The sequence below is a fragment of the Vulpes lagopus genome, chromosome X (genome assembly GCF_018345385.1).
Source record: "Vulpes lagopus strain Blue_001 chromosome X, ASM1834538v1, whole genome shotgun sequence".
NCBI classification, from domain to species: domain Eukaryota; kingdom Metazoa; phylum Chordata; class Mammalia; order Carnivora; family Canidae; genus Vulpes; species Vulpes lagopus.
Genome location: NC_054848.1, coordinates 18013251 through 18034387, shown reverse-complemented (window position 1 = coordinate 18034387; position 21137 = coordinate 18013251). Strand labels below are relative to the sequence as shown.

The window sequence follows — 21137 nt, the reverse complement described above, 5'->3', positions numbered from 1 at the left end:
AGGGTCTGCTCTTGGGGAAGTCCAAATCAAAACATTGCTACCACATCTCTCGTATGTTTATATGTATGTGATCCCATATGTTTTTAACCTACAAAATATCTCAACTGTCATTTGTCCAAACCGAAACACAAGACCCTAAACTTCTAAAAGCAAGACTAAATTTTCTGCGTATTAAAGCACCAGAGCATACAAAGCACATAATAAAAGTGGTGATACTACCAACAATTAATATTATCAGAATTCCCACTATGTAAATTCTTAATTACCTAAGTCCACAATCTGTTGGTATTAATGACCTTTAATATCTCTAACTCCAGAGACTGTCAATTTTTGACCTATTGTATAACTACCCAGATTATATTTCTAAAGACAAATTTGATTATCTTTATTTGTTCAAAACCTTCTATATTTTCTACTGCTTGTTAATGTCCAGGCTCCCTACCTGGCACTCACAGCCCTCCAATATCAAATATCAAACTTCTTTTCCAGATGTCTTTTCCACTACTTCCCTTCATATACTACTTGGACCAGACAAACCAAAATCTTTGCTATTCTGTACACACTTTTCTTTTCTCTTCTTAGATGATTTCTTCCATTTCTTCCATGGGTTACACCCCTCACCATCAACTCAAGTCCCAACCATCCTTGAAGGTCCAAATATTTGTACTATGAGTCAATGCACAAGTGAATAAATGCATAAGAATGAAAGCTCCATGTGTAGAAGTTGCCTCTCCTGTCCAGTCATACACTCTGGTAAAAAGAACAGGAAAACAAATACCTAAATGACAAAAGCAGGACTGACCCACACCTGGTTCTGCACCATCTCTGTGCTGAACAACCACTGGCTTTGTTTGTTTTTTTGATTTTATATTCTATTTTCTGCCAAACCAGCACGTCTCCCTTACTTATCAATAACTGGCTTCTTCACTCATTTACTTACCGAGGATATTCTGTTCCCCAAAAAAAAGGTTTCTGGAGCTCTCCTGCTGGAAACCCTGGGAGAAAGATAGACAAAATTGTAAGGGATACAGAGATTGATTCGACAATGAGCACCTGGTTCAAGCTTTAGTCTGGAGGTTTCAAAGGCCCATCTGAAAGGTCCTCCTTGTGGAACTGGGAGCACTTTTCACAGATTCAGCTGTTGCCAAAATGATATTAATTCAACGGAGTTTGAAATAAGTGCATCACTTTAGTTTCGAGGAAACCACTTTGCATGAATACACTACTGGCACTGTCCAGCCTGCTGTGAACTGGACTCCTTCATACAGTATGTGCAGGAGACTTCTGGCTATCCAGACGCTTCCCCCGATACTGAAAGGGCCAGCTACACGGATATGCAGCCTATGCTGTCAAAGGGCCCCCCTCTAGGTGCCCCATTTGCCTGCAGCATTCTTGATACTACCCAGAAACACAGAACTCCCCTAGGCCCACAATGTGTGGAAGTTCAGTGAGACTCAAAGTGAGTACAAGGTAAGCATGTCACATCTAGGATTGAGTAGATGGAGCCTTGGATAGCCCCAAAAGGGCTCTTTCCATTGGGACCAGGATTTGCTTTGATCACCAAAAGAAAGGCAATGGCATTCTAAGCAACATGAATGACCAGGGCCTTATCATACCCTTTCTTACTTTTGTTACTTTCCTGTATTAACTGAAAATTACATAGAAGGAAAGGGAAAGACAAAGCGACCCCTAGTTCCTTTCCCTTTCAGTCCTCCCTTACTCATCAGCAAGCCAGAAGTAGCAAGGGTGAATAGAATGTACGTGCATTAAGAAATAACATGAAAGCAGGTAGGTTAGCTTTGTGCAGCGTTTCCACTGTCCTGGTAAGAACAAAGTATCTGTGCATGTTTAAGCCACAAAATACAAACTGTATAATTTTGGTGATTTGGTGATTCCACACGCATGTCAAAAGCTCTTATATTTTAATTTAAAACTAACATTGTAAAGGTGAACAGTAAAATTATGCTGATGACTTAGAATTTTTATTCTTCTTACAACTTACAATGACATTAAATTGCAAATAAAATTGACAAGTCTAGAGAAAAAGAGGTCATGGAAAGCAGGCCAAAGCTTCATACCTGAGCACCTTTAACTGTTCTTCTTGCTTTCTGAACAGGGGGCCCCATATTTTCATTTGGCATTGGGCCTTACAAATTATGCAGCTGGCTTTGTGCAGACGAGTGGGAGAAATGCTTTGCTTTGGTATTGCAACTCACCACCAAATTTTGCACCCTGGGCTGATCCTAAGAGCTACATTCATAAGTCCTAACAATCAGGAAAGAAGACACAACAGAGAGGGAGAGAGGGAGAGAGAGCAAGCACAGCCTTCTGCAGTGTCCTTGCCTGCTTCACAGCCACTGCTCTAGCTCCTGTGAGACTGAAAGCTCTTTTATGAGTTAAAATGTTTTCTCTTCACTCTCCCTCTCAACATTCTACCTCCTTGCCACGAGAGGATACTATGACACTAGGAGGAGAAGTGAGGGCAGGAAAGCAAGTTCTTAATTTAGAAGTGAAATGTTAATTCTATATACCTATTCTTTATATTTTCTTAATATCAGTTTGAGATTTCAAGGTACAAAAACCTCACTGCAAAACAGAGATGGATCCAGCTAGTGGTTCTCTGTCTTCCTGCTGCTTTCATATAGAGGAAGACGCATGACTCTGAAGGGGCAACATCATATTAATCTTCATAATTTTTAAACTTCCTTATATTTTTTTGCATCTTTATGTCAATATTCCATCCTCTTTTTCGGTGATCACTTTTAGTAAGTCATTCTAACTTGGAGATATATATGCAAGTATATATTGCATATATATGCAAATCACAGTGTTTATACGAAAGTCTCTTCTCACACAATAAATCGTCAAAAAGCAATGATATTTCCTAATAAGAACAATGATCATAAACCAATGTGATCTAATTATGAAATCATTATGGCTTTCCTGCCTGGTACTGTGCCCAGCTGGAAGCATTTATGTCCACTGCCAACCTCTTTACAGGAAGACATCTGACACCTGCATGTGCCTCCATTTCTGCGGCTTTTGCTGCGAGGGGCCCCACACTCGCAGGCCACAGCCATCACACGCCTCTGATCAGCTGTGTCTACTCAGCTTGTCGGGGCCATGGAACCCTACACTGATCAACACAAGAATCTGATGCCCTCAGGGCTGTTTTGCTGAAGAATGGCTTCACAGTGTAAGCTGCAGTTCTGGAGGTGTCAACTGGCCAGTGATAGATCAAAGCCCAACAAGGCCAACTCAGCATCTTATCTCATGAAGTGGATACACTGTATTTGCCAAAGGTAGAAATAAAAAAAATAACTAAATAAACAGAAAGGGAATTTTCTCTTCTCTCCCTTTTTAATAGGCTATTCTTGTTTGTTATTTTTTTTGGCAAATCCATTTTATTTCCTTTTCCATCCATCTCAGCCTCTGCTTCCCCAGTTTCACACTTTTAAAGCTTTTTTTCTTTTTAAGCTCCTTTTTCTATCAGTTTATTTATGGGAGGCATCCTCACAATGTAAATGAGTGTCTATACACATACATATGCCTATATCCATATTACATATTACATACAGACACGTTATGCATACAAACATACAGATATACATATATATCTGAGAGGAGAGAGGGAGAGGAAAAAGAAATGTAACTATTAGATTGGCAAAAATTAGTAAATTTAGTAATACGTAATACTGGCCAGGGTGTAGGAAGCATGTTGGTGTGAGTATAAATTGTTGCAAGCATTTTAATGAGCAATTTAGTCATATCTTTAAATGCCACTTTTAAAAAATGAGTAACTACGTGACAACATGGAAAAAATATCTAAAAGATAATATGGAGTGAAAAAATATTCAGTGAAAAACCAGCATTTAGTTGTGTACATGGTCCTTTTCTGCATAATGTATATATAAACACATGTATAGGTATGTACAGTCAGTTCTGCTCTAACACTTATATTGAAAAGGCAAATTTACTCTAAGGTGATTGACACACTGGGGGAAAAAATTGGGGCCTAAATGCAATTTCATGTTTGCTCATGTGTAATTTCGTCCTCAAGAAATGCAAAGCAAAAAATGGACCAAATGAACTGAGCCACACAGGAGTACACAAAACTCACACATCCCAACATGGACCAGTTAGTTACCTCAGTTCACCACATGTGTTAGAAACCATAGCCACCCACACCTGGTGTTAAAATTTTCCTTCTAACTTCCGATCACCCTCCTTCAACCACTATACCATAACTCATAAGCTACGAGCCTCCCAATACCCACTCCCACAAGCAAACTTCAGGTCTTTTCAACTGAATATGCCATATTCACTCTAATATTTATGTATTTACTCATTTAACAACATGCATAAGACTGTGCTATCATTTTTCTTAAGATTTCATTTATTTTTAGAGAAAGAGAATGCAGGCAATAGTGCGAACAGGGGGAGGGGCAGAGGGAGAAGGAGAGAAGCAGATTCCCCACTGAGCAAGGAGCCTGTGCTATCATTTTTATTAGGCTCCTGGCTTTTGTTTTCATGTGTCATAGATAACATTTTTGATTGTTGTGTCCCTAACCCCATTTTTCTCATAAGCCTGTGGCTTTTATTGCACAATTTTGTATAACACAGTGATGTTTAGGAACAGATATGTCACATTGCAGCAGAGCTAACTGTATATGTACATGTGCACATCTATGTGTATATGGACACATATAGATTCCTGCCAGTGGTCCTCAAATTTTATCATGCATCAGAATCACCTAGAGGGCTTATTGAACAGATCGCTGGGCCCCACACTCGGGGTTTCTGAATTAGTAAGTCCGGAGTGGAGGCTAAGAATTTTCATCTTTAACCAGCTCCTCTGTGACGCTGAAGCTGCTGGTCTGGGAGCCACACGTCAAGAGCCACGGCCCAATCCCTGCTTCATGTGTACTGTGGAGTCATGGCTACATATGTTCACTGCTGCATCACCATAACTGAGAAAAGTGTGCAACAAACCAGATGTCCAACAGGAGAAAATGACTTAATTACGGCATAACCTACTATGGACTGCTCTGTAGCAAATGAAAAGAGGTAGGTCTTAATATTCTAGTATGGAAAAATCTCCAAGACGTGTTGGAAGAAAGCAAGGCACAGATACAAATGTATACATACCATTCCTATTTGTTTTAGATAAGTACCATATCAGTGTAGCACACGAATGCAAATGCACAGTAAAGGTCTGTAAAATACATATCAAAGAGATCATAGTGGCTGCTTCCTGGAGCTAACAGGGACACTTGGGGGTAGTGGCTGGTTAAAGGGATTTTGGACATAAATGTATGTTGTAAATTTTAACTAGTCAAAGGTAACCAACTTGTGTAATGAAAATCAATTCTTTTAGAAGTAAACGTGTATATATTATAGAAAATTCTTCTGAAGGTTATACAAAAATTGTTTACAGTTCACTAAGCTTACATAGTAGCATTCTGCTCTTACATTTGTCAACACCAGCAAATTTCATTCCTATTTCAAGCAAAAATACAAATTGTGGTTATGTAATTCAAAGACTAAAATTCGAACAAAAGATAGTATTATTTTCTGGATGTTGTAATAGCCCCATTATTTCTTAGTTCTCTTTTTCAGATCTGCGCCTCGGAAAACCACTAAGGCCTGCTTTTGGCTTTCTATTTGTGTCAAACCTTCCTTTTTTGCTGGAGTCTCCCCACAATTCCCACATTAGCGAACAACGACGAACTAACCTCGAGGGTTTTCGTTTACAGGACAGACACGTTCACCAAGCAACTGGCCATACTCAGTGGGCAACTAACCCAGGCAGGTTCAACTATTTGACCTTTGAAGTCACAAAGTTATATCCTAACTGTAGCTACAGCTTTCCAAGAAAACTTAAGTGCCTCGACATGTTTTCCCCAATAGACTCTCAATCGAAATGTAGATTTTAACAAGATGAAAAGCCCTGTCCAGCTCCATGCACGTTCCATTACCCCTGTGTACTCTTAGCCCTCCCTACTGCCGAGGAATAAAGTAGCATATACTCCCTTTCCATGGTAGTGACACATGCTGAAAAGAAAAATCAGATAAAATGCTGGTTTAGATTGGAGTCCTTTGGTCCTAACAATCCTGAATGAATATATTCTCTTTTCCCTATATTCTTTGCATGCTTTCCTGTAACTGCCACATTAAGTTTCATACCCACAGAGGTGTATGATTCAGGAAAGTTATCATATAGCAAATACTTTAAAAGCATTACTTTCCAAAGTTTTACATTACGTGGAAGTTTGAGGGATTTTTTTTATATATATATTGACACTTACAAATGGGGTTATTGTAGGACCATTCTGGCCAGTCTCGCACATCTTTTCCTGTTGTATCCACATTTGGTCAGATTTAACAAAATGAGAGGCTTCATGTCAGACTTCAAAACCCAGACTGCTTCTTCCCTTTCTCTGTAGCAAACTTTTGTAAATATACTAACACAATGGAAGACAACTCAGACTCGACTAAATTTGGAAGCAGTTCATTCTTAAATTCAATCTATCTTTTGACTTCTTTAGAGGAACTAGTATTAGTGAATGTGTTCACTTAGGATCCCTCCAGGAGCCTCTGAGGCAGAAGTGGCACATCCAGAGCCAAATGATAAAGGTCAGTTCAAAAGAAGGTGAGAGGGATGGTGAGGGGGTGGGGAGGGCAGGATTCTAAAGGAGAATGTGTGGGCCAAAGTACATACTGACCTCTTTAATTCAATCTATTTCCATACTTGCTATAGCTGCTTTCTCCAGAGATGTACTTGAATTTTCCATTTCCACAGAGTACATATCTGTGTCTGTTTTTTTTTTCCACTGTGGGTGTTTGTGGTATTTTTGCTAAGGGGCTGACTGTATCAATACAATGTATTATTATTTTGTCAAATAATAGGATGTTTAGTCTTTTGCATGAATTTATTGATGTACTAACATGGCTTTATTCTAGTACATGTTATGACAGTTATTTTCAAAAGTCTTAAGTGTATGCTTATACTACTGAGCTAATCCTCATATCAATCCACATTTCAGGATTTACTGCTGATGTATCATCTTAGCAACACTATTATACTTCTTGGTGAGATTCACTAGTTACTTCTGCTGAGTTGATTATTTTACTTGTCCTATGTAATAATAGGGAGTTCTACAGCTTATGAAATGAACATATCCTAGGACTCTGTTTTTGAAGATGTTAATATATTTAAATATCATGATAAAAACTACCAGGAATAGTTGGGTTTGGTTATGATGATGTAATTTCTATACATAATCACTGACCACTGAAAATTACTAAGCACCTATGATATTCCAAGCTCCATAGGGAAACTCTCAACAATACAAATGTCCCCAAAGGACCTACCATTTAGTGAAGGAAAATGGATATAACAAAAGAAAACCATCTATATTGCAATATCTAAAAAGGTGAACTGACACCAAAGCTCTCTAAAGTGTATTTTTTAATTGAAATATGTTTTAAATTCAGTAAAGATGCATAGAGGTATTTGGGGAGAGGGGATAGCTATACATATGTCTACACTAATGAGTAAAAGATATGATCTATGAAATCAGTTGAAGTTTGAGGTAGGAATGGTTTAAGACAATGGCACTCAATATGCGGTCAAGGTACAGCAACATCAACATCACCTGGACACTTGTTAGAAATACAAATTCTAGGGGCCCACCTCAGACCTGCTGAATCAAGAACTCTGGAAATGGGTCCAGAGTTTTCAGCAGGTCCCCCAGGTTATTCTGGTGCATACTAGTTGAGATCTACTGGTTTAGGTCAGGACAAGGATTTTCAATCCCAACTGTACATCAGAATACCTTGGGAAGCTTTTAAAAAGTAGACCCATGTCAAAGCCCCTGCCCAGACCTTGAACATGAGTATGTTTTAAAAAGCACCTCAGGTGGGACACCCAGGCGGCTCAGTTGGTTAAGTGTCTGCCTTCGGCTCAGGTCATGACCCGGGGTCCTGGGATTGAGCCCCATGTTGGGCTCCCTGCTCAGCGGGTAGCCTCTTCTCCCTCCCCCTCTGCCCCTTTCCCTGCTTGTGCTCTCTCTCTCTCTCTCTCCCTCAAATAAATAAGGTCTTAAAAAAATAAAAAGCACTTCAGGTGATTCTAATACACTAAGAAATTCAGAACTCTTGGTTCAGGAAAAATAAGGCACTGCTGATACTTAACTGATGTATATAAATCAGCCCTCTTGTCTCATTCTCCTCTCTTCACCACTCCTCAACACTGTGCTTATAACATATAATTAGACATTTTTCTTATAATTTTGCAGACTATACTTTCAAAACTGATACTTTACATGGCTAACAAATTATCATTGTACAAAGGACAGAAATAGTTTTAATTGCAATTGCTTTGGAAAATCCGGAATGAATGCTCACTCTGAGGGAATGAATGTTACATCTTATTCCGGCTTAGTTCTCATAATCAGATAAGCCGGATACCATTCTTCTAGAATCTAGGGGACCATCAGTTGGGACATGGAAATTGCTGCAATTACAAAGCACTTCTGGTTATATTTTCTGCTGTAAAGGGATTTCATTGTCATCACTGCTAAGATTAATAGTGGCTTTTTTTTCAATTTGGCATCTTGCAGTAGTTTGGTGAATGCCAACCTACCCCTTTCCAGAAAGTATCAAGTACTAACAGCTGTGACTCATGTCAAGGGATTCAGCAAGATGCCTTAGCCATCTGCTGGCTTCCTACAGGTAACCTCCTGCCACTCTATCTATCAGCCTAGAACTGACAAGCAGAAAGCAGCTTCTAAAATCTGTCCTCCATCTTGAAACTTCCTCTTCTGGCCCTTCTGTTCTTTTTCTGCCATAATTACCTTGAGGCTGCAACAAAGAGAACCTCCTCTCCTTTACCAGGGTGACCAACCATCCCTGTTTGCCCAAGTCTGTGGAAGCTCCTGGGATACAGAACTTTCAGTGTTAAAACTAGGACAAGTCCCAGGCAATCAGAACTACCTTTATGTAATCACATTGACCTCTTTTGCATTTGCTGCATTTTTATACCTCAGTGGTTCTCAAACTTCAGCATCTAGCAGACATCTGATGGTTAAAATCTTAAAATATAAATTTCTGGGGCCACATCCAGAGTTTGATTCTATAGGTCACGGGTGGGATTAGGTAATGCTCATTTATCACAAGTGATGCTGATGCTGATGATGCAGGAACAATATTTTGAGAACCACTGCTACAATTCAACATCTGGCAGAAAAAAAAATCCCCACCCCCCACTATAATGCTCAGCATCTCATATTCTACTCTTATTCCAATAGGTAATTTCATACACACAATTGCTGTCCTTAGGTATTCAAAACTGGCACTAAAGGCAGGGATGTTTAGCCCAGGACTGGGATTATAATAGATGTTAGGCAATTGCCTGTCTGGGTTCAATGATCCATAGCTGGGGTTGAGATAATGGTCTTAAAAATGAAAATATGACTAACATTTCCCCTTATGTCAATTCGACAAAAAAAAAGTCCCTTTCATCTCCTCCAACAGCATCTTTACAATGCAAAACTCAGTAAAAGAAAACCATCTCATCTATTGTTAATGGAAATATAAATTGGTACCACTTTTCTCAAGAGAAGTCGGGTAAGATGTATTTTAAAATCCTAAAATGGACATACCATTTGATTCAGCAATTCCTCCATACCTAGGAATTTACTCTAAAGAAATAGACAGATTTGCATAAAAACATAGACACAAAGCTTATCACTGAGTCCTGTTCTTAAATAGGAAAACAAACAACCCAAGCATCTACTGACAGGAAATTAACTAAAGAAATCAAGGTGCTTATAGTTGGTGAAACTATAAACTATCTATGCATGATAACTTAGAATTACATGTAATAAATGGAAGCAATATTCATGTTACAATGTTCAGTAGGGGAAAAAGCAGCATTATTGGATGAGTGCATATTTAGTTTCAATTTTTTTAAAGATGTATTTATTTACTTCACAGACAGAAAGCATAAGTGGGAGTGGCAGAAAGAGAGAGAATCTCAAGGAGACTCTGTGCCAAGCACAAAGCCCAACATGGGGCTTAATCTCATAACCCTGGGATCATGACCTGAGCTGGAAGCAAGAGTTGGACACTTAAGCGACTGTACCACTCAGAGGCCCCTAGTTTCAATCTTTAAATGTGTAGATAAACAGAAGTTTGAGAGGTATTCAATAAAATCTTTTTTTTTTTATGATAGTCACAGAGAGAGAGAGAGAGAGGCAGAGACACAGGCAGAGGGAGAAGCAGGCTCCATGCACTGGGAGCCCGACGTGGGATTCGATCCCGGGTCTCCAGGATCGCGCCCTGGGCCAAAGGCAGGCGCCAAACCGCTGCGCCACCCAGGGATCCCTCAATAAAATCTTTAAATGATGACACGAACTTTAACATTTTTTAGCTTAAAAATTTGAAAGAAAGACAAAGGATTAGAGAAAATCTTCAGAAACAATCACAAAACAAGTAATAAAACGGCAATAAGTACACATCTATCAACAGTCACCTTGAATATAAATGGACTAAATGCTCCAGTCAAAAGGCATAAGGTGTCAGACTGGATAAAAAAAAAAAACTCAGACCCATCTCATCTGTATGTTGCCTACAAGAGCACATAGGTCTTTATTTTAGACCTAAAAACACATGCAGATTGAAAGTGAGGGGATGGGGAAACATGCAAATGAAAGCCAGAGGAGCAAGTCACTCCTATTGGATAAAATAGACTTTAAAACAAAGACTGAAAAAAAAATAAAATAAAACAAAGACTGTAACAAGAGACAAAGAAGAGCATTATATAATACTAAAGGGGACAACACAACAAGAAGATATAACTATGGTAAATATGCAACCAACATAGGAGCACCTGAATACATAAAACAGTTAAAAACAAACAAAAAGGAACTAATTGATAATAAACTGTTAATAGGGGACTTAAACACCGCACTTACATCAGTAAACAGATTATTTAAACAGAAAATTCACAAGAAAACAATGGCTTTGAATGACGCACTGGAACAGATGGACTTAACAGATATATTCAGAACACTCCACCCTAAAACAGCAGAATACACATTCTTTTCAAGTGCACACAGAACATTCTCCAGAATAGATCACGTATTAGCCCACGAAACCATCCTCAACAAATTCAAGAAGATCCAAGTCATACCATGCATCTTTTCTGACAACAACACTATAAAACTAGAAGTCAACCACAAGAAAAAAATCTAGAAAGACCACAAATACATGGAGGTTAAACAACATGTACTAAATGATGGATGGGTCAATCAGGAAATAAAAGAAAAAAATACATGGAAACAAATGAAAATAAAAACACAACAGTCTAGGGATCCCTGGGTGGCGCAGCGGTTCGGCGCCTGCCTTTGGCCCAGGGCGCGATCCTGGAGACCCGGGATCGAATCCCACGTCGGGCTCCCAGTGCATGGAGCCTGCTTCTCCCTCTGCCTGTGTCTCTGCCTCTCTCTCTCTCTCTCTGTGACTATCATAAATAAATAATTAAAAAAAAAAACACAACAGTCTAAAGTCTTTGAGAGGTAGCAAAAGCAGTCCTAAGAGGTAAGATACAGCAATACAGGCCTACCTCAAAAATCAAGGAAAATCTCAAATAAACAATGTGACCTTACACCTAAAGGAACTAGAAAAAGAAGAATAAAACCTAAAACCAGCAGAAGGAAGGAGATAATAAAGATAGAGCAGAAATAAATGATATAGAAACTTAAAAAACAATAAAATGCCAATGAAACCAGAAGCTGGTTCTTTGAAAAACAATCAATGAAATTGATAAATCTCCACCCAGACTTATCAAGAAAAAAAGAAAAAGGACTCAAATAAATAAAATCACAAACGAGAGAGGAGAAACAATAATCAATACCACAGGTATACAAACAATCATTAGAGAATATTATGAAAAACTATATGTCAACAAACTGGGCAACCTAGAAGAAATGGATAAATTCCTAGAAACACATAAACTACCAAAAATGTAACAGGAAGAAATAGAAAATTTGAACAGTTTGATAAACAGCAAAGAAATTGAATGAGTAAACAAACAAAAAACAAATAAAAAAATTCCCAACAAACAAAAGTCCAGGACTAGGTGGCTTCACAGGAAAATTCTACCAAACATTTAAAGAAGAACAAATTAAAAAAGAAGAAGAAGAAGAAGAACGAACTATTCTTCTCAAACTATTCCAAAAAAAATAGAAAAGGTAGGAAAACTTCCAAATTCATTCTATGAAGCCAGCATTATCCTGATACCAAAACCAGATAAAGACACCACTAAAAAAAAAGAGAACTGCAGGCCAATATCCCTGATGAACACAGATACAAAAATCTTCAATAAAATACTAGCACACTGAATCCAAAAATACGTTAAAGAAAATCATTCACCATGATCAAGTGAATTATTTCTGGGTTACAAGGGTGTTTCAATATTTGCAAATCAGCATGATACATCACATCAATAAGAGAAAGGATAAGCAGCATATGATCATTTCAATAGATGCAAACAAAGCATTTGACAAAGCACAACATCCATTCATGATAAAAATCCTCAACAAAAGTAGATTTGGAAGAAACACACCTCAACATAATAAAGGCCATCTATGAAAAACCAATAGCTATCATCCTCCTCAATGGTAAGAAACTGAGAGCCTTTCCCCTAAGATCAGGACCACAACAGGGATGTCCACTCTCACCACTTCTATTTAACATAGTACTGGAAGTCCTAGCCTCAGCAATCAGACAACAACAACAACAACAAAAAAAAATAAAAGGCATCCGTATTGGTAAGAAGTAAAATGTTCACTGTTTGCAGATGACATGATACTCTACATAGAAAACTTGAAAGACTCCACCAAAAAACTGCTAGAACTGATAAACAAATTTAGTAAAGTTGCAGAATACAAATTCAATGTACAGAAATCCGTTGCATTTCAATATGCCAATAATGGAGCAGCAGAAAGAGAAATTAAAAAACAATCTCATTTACAATTGCACCAAAAATAATAAGTTCCCTAGAAATAAACCTAACTGAAGTGGTGTAAGACCTGTACTCTGAAAACTATAAAACTCTGCTGAAAGAAATTGAAGAGGACACAAAGAAATGGAAAGACAGCCCATGCTCATGGATTGGAAGAACAAATATTGTTAAAATGTCTATGCTCCCCAAAGCAGTCTACACATTGAATGTAATCTCTATGAAAATACCATCAGCATTTTTCACAAAGCTAAAAAAACCCACCCTACGATTGGTATGGGACCACAAAAGACCCCGAATAGCCACAGGAATCTGGGGGGAGGGAGAAGCAAACCTGGAAGCATCACAATTCCAGACTTGAAGTTGTATTACAAAGCTGTAGTCATCAAAACAGTATGGTACTGGCACAAAAACAGAAACGTAGATCAGTGGAACAGAATAGAAAATCCAGAAATAAATCCACAACTATATGGCTAATTAACCTCTGACACAGCGGGGCAGAAGATGCAATGGGAAAGGACAGCCTGTTCAATAAATGGTTCTGGGAAAACTGGACAGCTACATGCAAAAGAAGGAAACTGGGCCACTTTCGTACATCATACACAAAAATAAATTCAAAATGGATGAGAGACCTAAAGGTGAGACCTGTAACCAGAAAAATCCTAGAAGAGAGCACAGGCAGGCAGTAACCTCTATGACATCAGCCATTACAAGTTCTTTCTACATATGTCTCCTGAGGCAAGAGATGTAAAAGCAAAAATAAACTACTGGGACATCAAAATAAAAAAGCTCCTGCACAGCAAAGGAAACAATCAACCAAACTAGAAGACAACCTATGGGATGGGAGAAGATATTTACAAATGACATAGATGATAAAAGGTTTGGATTCAAAATCTATAAATAATTTACACAACTCAACACCCGAAAAACAAATCATCCAATTAAAAAATGGGCAGAAGACACGAACAGACATTTCTCCAAAGAAGACACCCAGGTGGCCAACAGACACATGAAAAGATGCTCAACATCACTGACCAGGGAAATACAAATCAAAACTACAATGACCTATCACCTCACACGTGTCAGAATGGCTAAAATCAACAAGACCAGAAACAATAGGTGTTGGTGAGGATACAGAGAAAAAGGAATCCTGACACACTGTTGGTGGGAATGTAAACTGGTGCAGCCACTGTGGAACACAGTATGGAGGTTCCTCAAAAAGTTAAAAATAGAGCAACCTTATGATCCGGCAATTGCACTACTGGGGATTTATCCAAAGGATACAAAAATACTGATTTGAAGGTGTGCATGCACCCTGATGTCTACAGCAGCATTATCTACAACAGCCAAATTATGGCAACAGCCCAAATGTCCATCAGCTGATTGAATGGGTAAAGAAGAGGTGATATATATATATGATATATAGTGGAATATTATCCAGCCATAAAAAGAATGAAATCTTGCCACTTGCAATGACGTGGATAGAGCCAGAGAGGATAATGCTAAGTGAAATAAGTCATTGAGAGAAAAGACAAAGACCATATGATTTCACTCATATGTGGAATTTAAGAAACCAAGCAAACGAGCAAAGGAAAAAAATAAGAGAGGGAGGCCAACCAAGAAACAGACTCTCAGCTCTAGAGAACAAACTGCTGGTCAGCAGAGGGGAGGGAGAGGGGAGGATGGGTGAAACAAGTGAGGGGATGAAGGAGGGCACTTGTCCTAATGAGCACCCGGTGATGTATGGAAGTATGGAATCACTATATTGTACACCTGAAACTAATAGTACACTGTATGTGAACTAACTGGAATTAGAATAAAAACTTAATATTTTTGCCGGGAAAAAAAATTTAGCTAAAAATTTTCTAGGTTTTCTACAATAAATATTAACTACTTTTGTAATAAGGGTAAAAGACTACTGTTTCTTTCAAGAGAAGACAAGTGAGATTGTGAGCACCAAGATAAATTAGTGAACTTTCTCCCTGACTTCCCATCCCCCATCAGCATGGCACTGTGCCAGCTGCCCGGGGCCTCACTCTGGCTCAGAGCCAGGTCACCTGCAGGGAGCGTCCCACTCACACCCCACCTCTTTCATCAGACTGCCCCTGACAACCATGCCATGCTTTCTGCTACCAGCCCTACAGGGAAGCTGCAGTCCTGTGTCTGGAAGCAGCATTTGTCCTGCCCCATAAGTATGTTTTCAAAAGTTCTCTGCAGGTGGCAAATGTGTCTCCCTCTAGGCATTGGTCCTGGGACTCACCACAGTAACAGGAACGCCATGAGATTGCAGGGCTTTCCAGGTGAGGGCACCTTTGTCCTCCAGTGCCAGTACCCAGAATGCCATTCTTAGCTGCCTCCTTGGTCAGGCCTCAGTGCCAGGGCTGAGGGTGGGGTAGGGGGTGGCTGAGAACAGACTATCTTAGGAACTCCAGAGTCCTTGACTAGACCAGGGCGAGAACATCTTAAAATAATTGTAGCAGGTGTCCCACAACCTTGCTAAGTGCATCACCTGGCAATTTTGCAACCTATTCTAAGTTTGTTTATGACAACTTTGGCTCATTTAACCAAACTTCTTAAATCTCATAGTAAATTTTATGAAGTAAAACCTTTTTGGAGTACATCTAAATATTCTTTTTAAGGTAGCTTATGGCATCTCTTAAATAACACCTGTTCCACTCTACCCAAATCCAAGGATGCACAGAGATTATGGGCACAGCTAAAGGGCCTGCAGAGAGCAGCCGCCTTTGAGGCACTGGTAATAAACTGCTGCTCCAAGGCCACAGCCCATTGGGACGTGGCATTGGCAGGACCTGGGAACCATCTGACCCTCACCTCCTAGCTGTCCTCACATCTTGTAGTGTCTTATACTCTCATACTAGACGGAAACAATCTTCTCACCACATGGGTGAGGGTATGACATAATGAGGATATACCTCTAACATATCTATTATGCTCTTACCCTTTTCAGAGTGTGTTCACAGGTCTCATTTCATGTAATTCTCACTTTTCTTATGTAGTACCGAATAGCATGGGGTGAAGATTAAGAACATGCAATCACAGACACTGGATTATATTCTCAACTCTGCCATTTACTAGTTGTGTGGTCTCTGGGAAGTTACTTAGCCTGTCTGAGCCTTAATTTCCTTTTTTTTTTTTTTTTTAATTTCCTTTTCTGTAAAATGGGCCCACAAGGCCAAGCTTATGGAGCTACTGTGAAGATTGGAGGTAACATATGTTAAAGTCTCTATCACAAGGCTTGGCATATTAACAGCTCTTGGTGAAGAGGAACTGCAGAGAACAATCATAATCTCCATTTTATGGGAGTCCTTTCAAGCATCAACGGATAAGTTAGGAAACCAGCCCCTGTATTACTGCCACGTGGTTACCGGAAGCAATCTTTTGGGATTTAACTTATCTACTCCCTACTCTCATCATTGTCACTGCCTAAATTTAGACCCTTTCCATCCTTCTCTTGAACTATCTGCCAAAATCCTAAGCAGTCTAAGTGATCTCAATCTTTTCCCTCTCCAAAGGATGCCATGAGATTTAAGACAAAGGAAACAAAATTTAAATGTCTTGCTTCCCAAAGAAGACGCGACTAGCTCCCTGTGGCCTGTTTCTCAGAGTGGCTTACAAGGCCCTCGTCTACCTCTTCCATGTGTCATCTCCCACCATCTTCTCCCCCATATGCAGCCTTACCCCAACATCTGTGCCCATCTCACCATCCTAGGGATCTTCTTTGCCAGGCTGGGCTGTCTGTCACCTTTGCACCACCAGCCCTCCTTCCTGCGTGGCCCAACCTCCCTTATTTGCCTAGAAAATGTCTTTTTCCTTTCAATACCTATTCAAACGTCATTGTCACTGTAAAGGGATCTTGACTCCCCCAGATTAGTTACCCCTCCTCTGCGGCTCCCACAACAGCAGAAGGCACACCCTTGTAGCATGGGGTGAAGATTAAGAACATGCAATCACAGACACTGGGTTACACTCACCATGTCTTATAAATGACTGGCCACACTTCTGTCTCTCCCAATTTCTTGAAAGCAAGGACTCTTAACAGCTAAGATTTATTAAATACCTACTAAAAACCAGCCTTTCACTTACTGTATATCCATTATCTCCTTTTATCTTTATGACAACTCTACATGACAGTCACTTCACTACTATTACCTCTATTTTACAGGTAATTATACTGAGGCTTAAAGATGTTAAGTCACTTGCTGAAGGTTGCAAGTTATTAGTGGCCAAGCCAGGATTCAAAATCATAGCCCACACTCTTAACTACCACAGTATACTACAGCATACAACCTAGCAGCAAACTCAGTATCTAGCAAGTTGTAGTGTCTCTGTTAGTTCTCTCTTGATGAATAACAAAATATTCCAAAACATAGTGGCTCCAAACAATAAACACTATCTCACAGTTTCTCAGACTCAGGAATTTAAAAACATCTTATATGAGTGATACATCTCAGGGGTTCTCATGAAGTTGTTGTCAAGATGCCAGCTTTGGCTGTGGCTGTCCGAAGGCTTGGCTGGGCTGGAGAATCTGCTTCCAAGGTGGTGTGCATACATGGTACTGGTTATGGGCAGGAGGCCTCCGGTTCTTCACCTGTGGACCTCTCCACCAGCTTCTTGAGCAACCTCATGACATCCTTGCTGGCTTCCTTCCAGGGTGACCCATCCAAGAGAGCAAGGCAGAGGCCCAATGTCTTTTATGAGCCAGCCTCGAAAGTCAGACTCCATCATTTCCACAGTATCCTATTAGTTACAAGAGTCAGCTTTATTCAGTGTTAGAAGGGACTACTCAATATTGTGAATGTCAAGAAGAAGAATCATTGTGGGATCTATAAATACTAAGGGAATAAACGGGAAAAATTCCTAAGAATTGCTATGAGTGTCAGAGTCTCTTCCAGATAATGCGAAATTTGGATTTGTTGATTACTTCAGTTTCCTCCCTTTTACCTCCAAAACCATGGAAGATTATTCCCAAATTGTCCCCAAACAGAGTGTCAAATGGATTCAAGGCTTTCCTTTCATTAAATTCTGCTAGAGGCCACGGTGAGTATTTGCTAACTTGGCTTCTACTTGATGGTTTTAGGCAGAGTCAACAGAGTATAAGAAATTCTCTTAGTTTGAAATATAATCATTTCCTTAACAGCAAAACAAATCTATGTTTGATTTCAGGATTAATACTATAGTTTGATGCCAGCATAAGCCCAGCCTCTGGTCAAAGGCTTATCTTCTTCAGCAGAATGTCTGTGATTAAACTCGGAGTAACCAAATCCCTTGTGTATTACAACAAAGATAATAGTATCATTGGTTTTAGCCCTTAGTCCTTGCTTGTTTTCAAGCCAAGATTTTATTTGCTTAAAATAATTCCTTAATATGATTTAAGACATATGAAGATAAAAAACTAACATTGAAATGAAGCATTTTACAGATACACATTGATACTGAATACAACAAATGAATTTTATTCAAAAGACCAGTCTGTGTTAATAGAAATGAAAGCCAAACATGAGCTGTTCACTCTACCACCCTTTCACCCCTAGTACCACAACCTGATTCGATCCAAAGTAGTTTGTAAACTGGGTCAGAATACTCTTCAAGTCTCCCTGGATGCCAAGTACTTGCAGTGCTCTACACCAGGGGCTGGCAAGCTACAGCCCATGTCAATAGTTTTACTAAAAACACAGCCATGACTATTTGCTTATGAACCGTCTATGGCTGCAGTGGCAAAGGTGAGAACTGACAATAGAGAATGTATGGCTTGCAAAGGCAAAAACATTTACTATTTGGCCCTTTACAGAAAAAGTTCGCCAATCCCTGGTCTACACCTCTGGAGGTTTGGCCTGATGTAAGCTATTATAAGCCCAAAAAAGTGTACGCATGTTATACGTTGTTATAACAATTTCTATGGGGGGAGTGAGTGTTACTGTTTATGTATCATCTCCATATAGTAATAGCACAAATTTTAATGGTGGAACACAATGAGACTCTACACATGTATCACCCATGCGACCACCAATCGCACATTTCCCAAATCAGGAAAATGTTTCCGGTGCCCCCTCCCAGCCAATATCCCCAACAGGGCAACCATTGTTTTCAATTCCATCACTTAGACTCAGTTGCCTCTTCCTGAACTTTTTATGACTGGAACCATACAGTGTTTCGCTGAGCATTAAGTCAGCGGCCTTCTTACATATTGTAGCATGGAGCAGTTTACTCTTCCTTGCTGTGTAATATTCAATCATATGAATATACCACAATCTATCTACCTATTCTTTTCATGGACATTAGGCTCTTTCCAGGTTTTTGCTATTATGAACAAAGCCCCTATGAACACTCGATGTTCATGTGCTTTGGTGGGCACACAGATTGACATTCTTTATGAAGAGTGGAATTTCGGGGTAACAGGAAGTATCAACAAACTGCCAAACATGTTTCCAAATTGGTTGTACTTTTAAAAAATACATATAAAATACTGCCTGAATTTAAAAGTCCTTTGAGAGGGGCACCTGGGTGGCTCAGTGGTTGAGCACCTGCCTTCGGCTCAGGGCATGATCCTGGAGTCCCGGGATCAAGTCCCACATTGGGCTCCCTGCATGCACCCTGCTTCTCCCTCTGCCTGTGTCTCTCATGAATAAATAAATAAAACTTTTTAAAAAATAAAATAAAATAAAAGTCCTTTGAGAGCCCAAGTCCAAAATCTGCACCACCACCACCACCACCCCCCGCCAGTTTTCACAGCTGTTCATCCTAGGGATTCTGGGCGTGCTGGTTTTATTTATTTATGTATGTATGTATGTATGTATTTATTTTGTCATTCATTCATTCATTCATTCATTTATGCATGCTGGTTTTGGATACACAAACCCTCACCCCAGTGATGTGCTAGCACTTTTCAAATTCATCTTGTTCCATCCTCACCAAAAATGCTAGGTAACCTCAGTGTCGGGCAGAAGAGGATAACAAGGGCCAGGGCCATACAAGTAAGTCAACGGCACACGAGGTTGGCCCTGTTTCCCCACAGTGAATAGGAAGACCACTCGTGCAGTTATCACAAAGCTGGGAAAGCAGAAGCCTAGGCGACAATAACCCCAGATCCTTGTTGTCCTCTGTAACCACCTTATTGGTTCAAACATTAAATTCTGCAACAGCTCCTCTGCAGAACTCCTCCTGTAGCGGGGCTGAAGTCATTATTATGTTACACTGCACTCTGTGTCTGAAGACACTGCTACCCAGCTTGACGAGGGTAGAAAAATAAGAAGCACCACCACACTGCAAAACTCGAACACTGAAATATGGCCACAGGCCATAGGGTTTCAGACAAAGGCATGAGTTTGCAAGCAAACAAAAACCAAACCAAACCAAAACCAAACCTATAGGCTCTTGTATTTTCTACTCGTCTCTACTGTGAGCGGAAGCAGACGTAAGTGGCATAAATCAGAAAATGATAACGGGAACTGAATGAAATTCTCATAAATCACGTTACTAAGTATAGTTACATCTTAGATGTGAAACTCAATTAAACAGATGGCCACATGCTGTCAGAATCAGCCCCTAATCAATAAAGATGTTCATTTCAGAAAATCACCTCAATTTTTCACTTCTTCAGTGAAGGAAAAAGAAGGCAGTTGGGGGTAGGGACAGGGCCGGGGGGTGGGGATAGTGCCAGGAAACCCAGTGGGGAAATGTCTAAAAAGGAACTCCACCTGTCTTAATTTGTAGTCCAGAAAATCAGGGGAGAGAGAGAGAGAGAGAGAGAGAGAGAGAGACAGTCACCCAAAGGATTCCTTGTCATCTTGCCTGGGAATGTAATTTACAATGAGAGCAAGCACTGGTCATTAGGAAAATAGAAACAGCTTGAATCTCTTAATTAAAACACTGCTTTAAATTGTTCATTTCAAACCCCTCTGTTCATGAGCTTTCCAGAAACCACTGGGTTACCCTGAAAGGGCTGCTTCTACAGTAAACCTGTGATAGGATCAGCTCTTTCCAAACAAGAAAAAGGCTGAGCAGGGGTCAATTCCAGAGGCAGAATATTTTCAGGGATACTTAAATCCCCAAAGCAGCCATAAGCATTCACTGACATTAGAAAGTGAGTGTG

At 39.7% G+C, this 21137-nt stretch overlaps 1 protein-coding gene across 1 annotated transcript in view; it reads right to left on the bottom strand.

The window, feature by feature from the left end:
• Window positions 1-21137, bottom strand: part of PHEX (phosphate regulating endopeptidase homolog X-linked) — a 204588-nt gene that overhangs the window by 22925 nt on the left and 160526 nt on the right. Inside the window, exon 16 of the mRNA XM_041740362.1 lies at window positions 941-995. Within this exon, the coding sequence (XP_041596296.1) occupies window positions 941-995 (55 nt within the window). The remainder of the gene's footprint in view (window positions 1-940; window positions 996-21137) is intronic.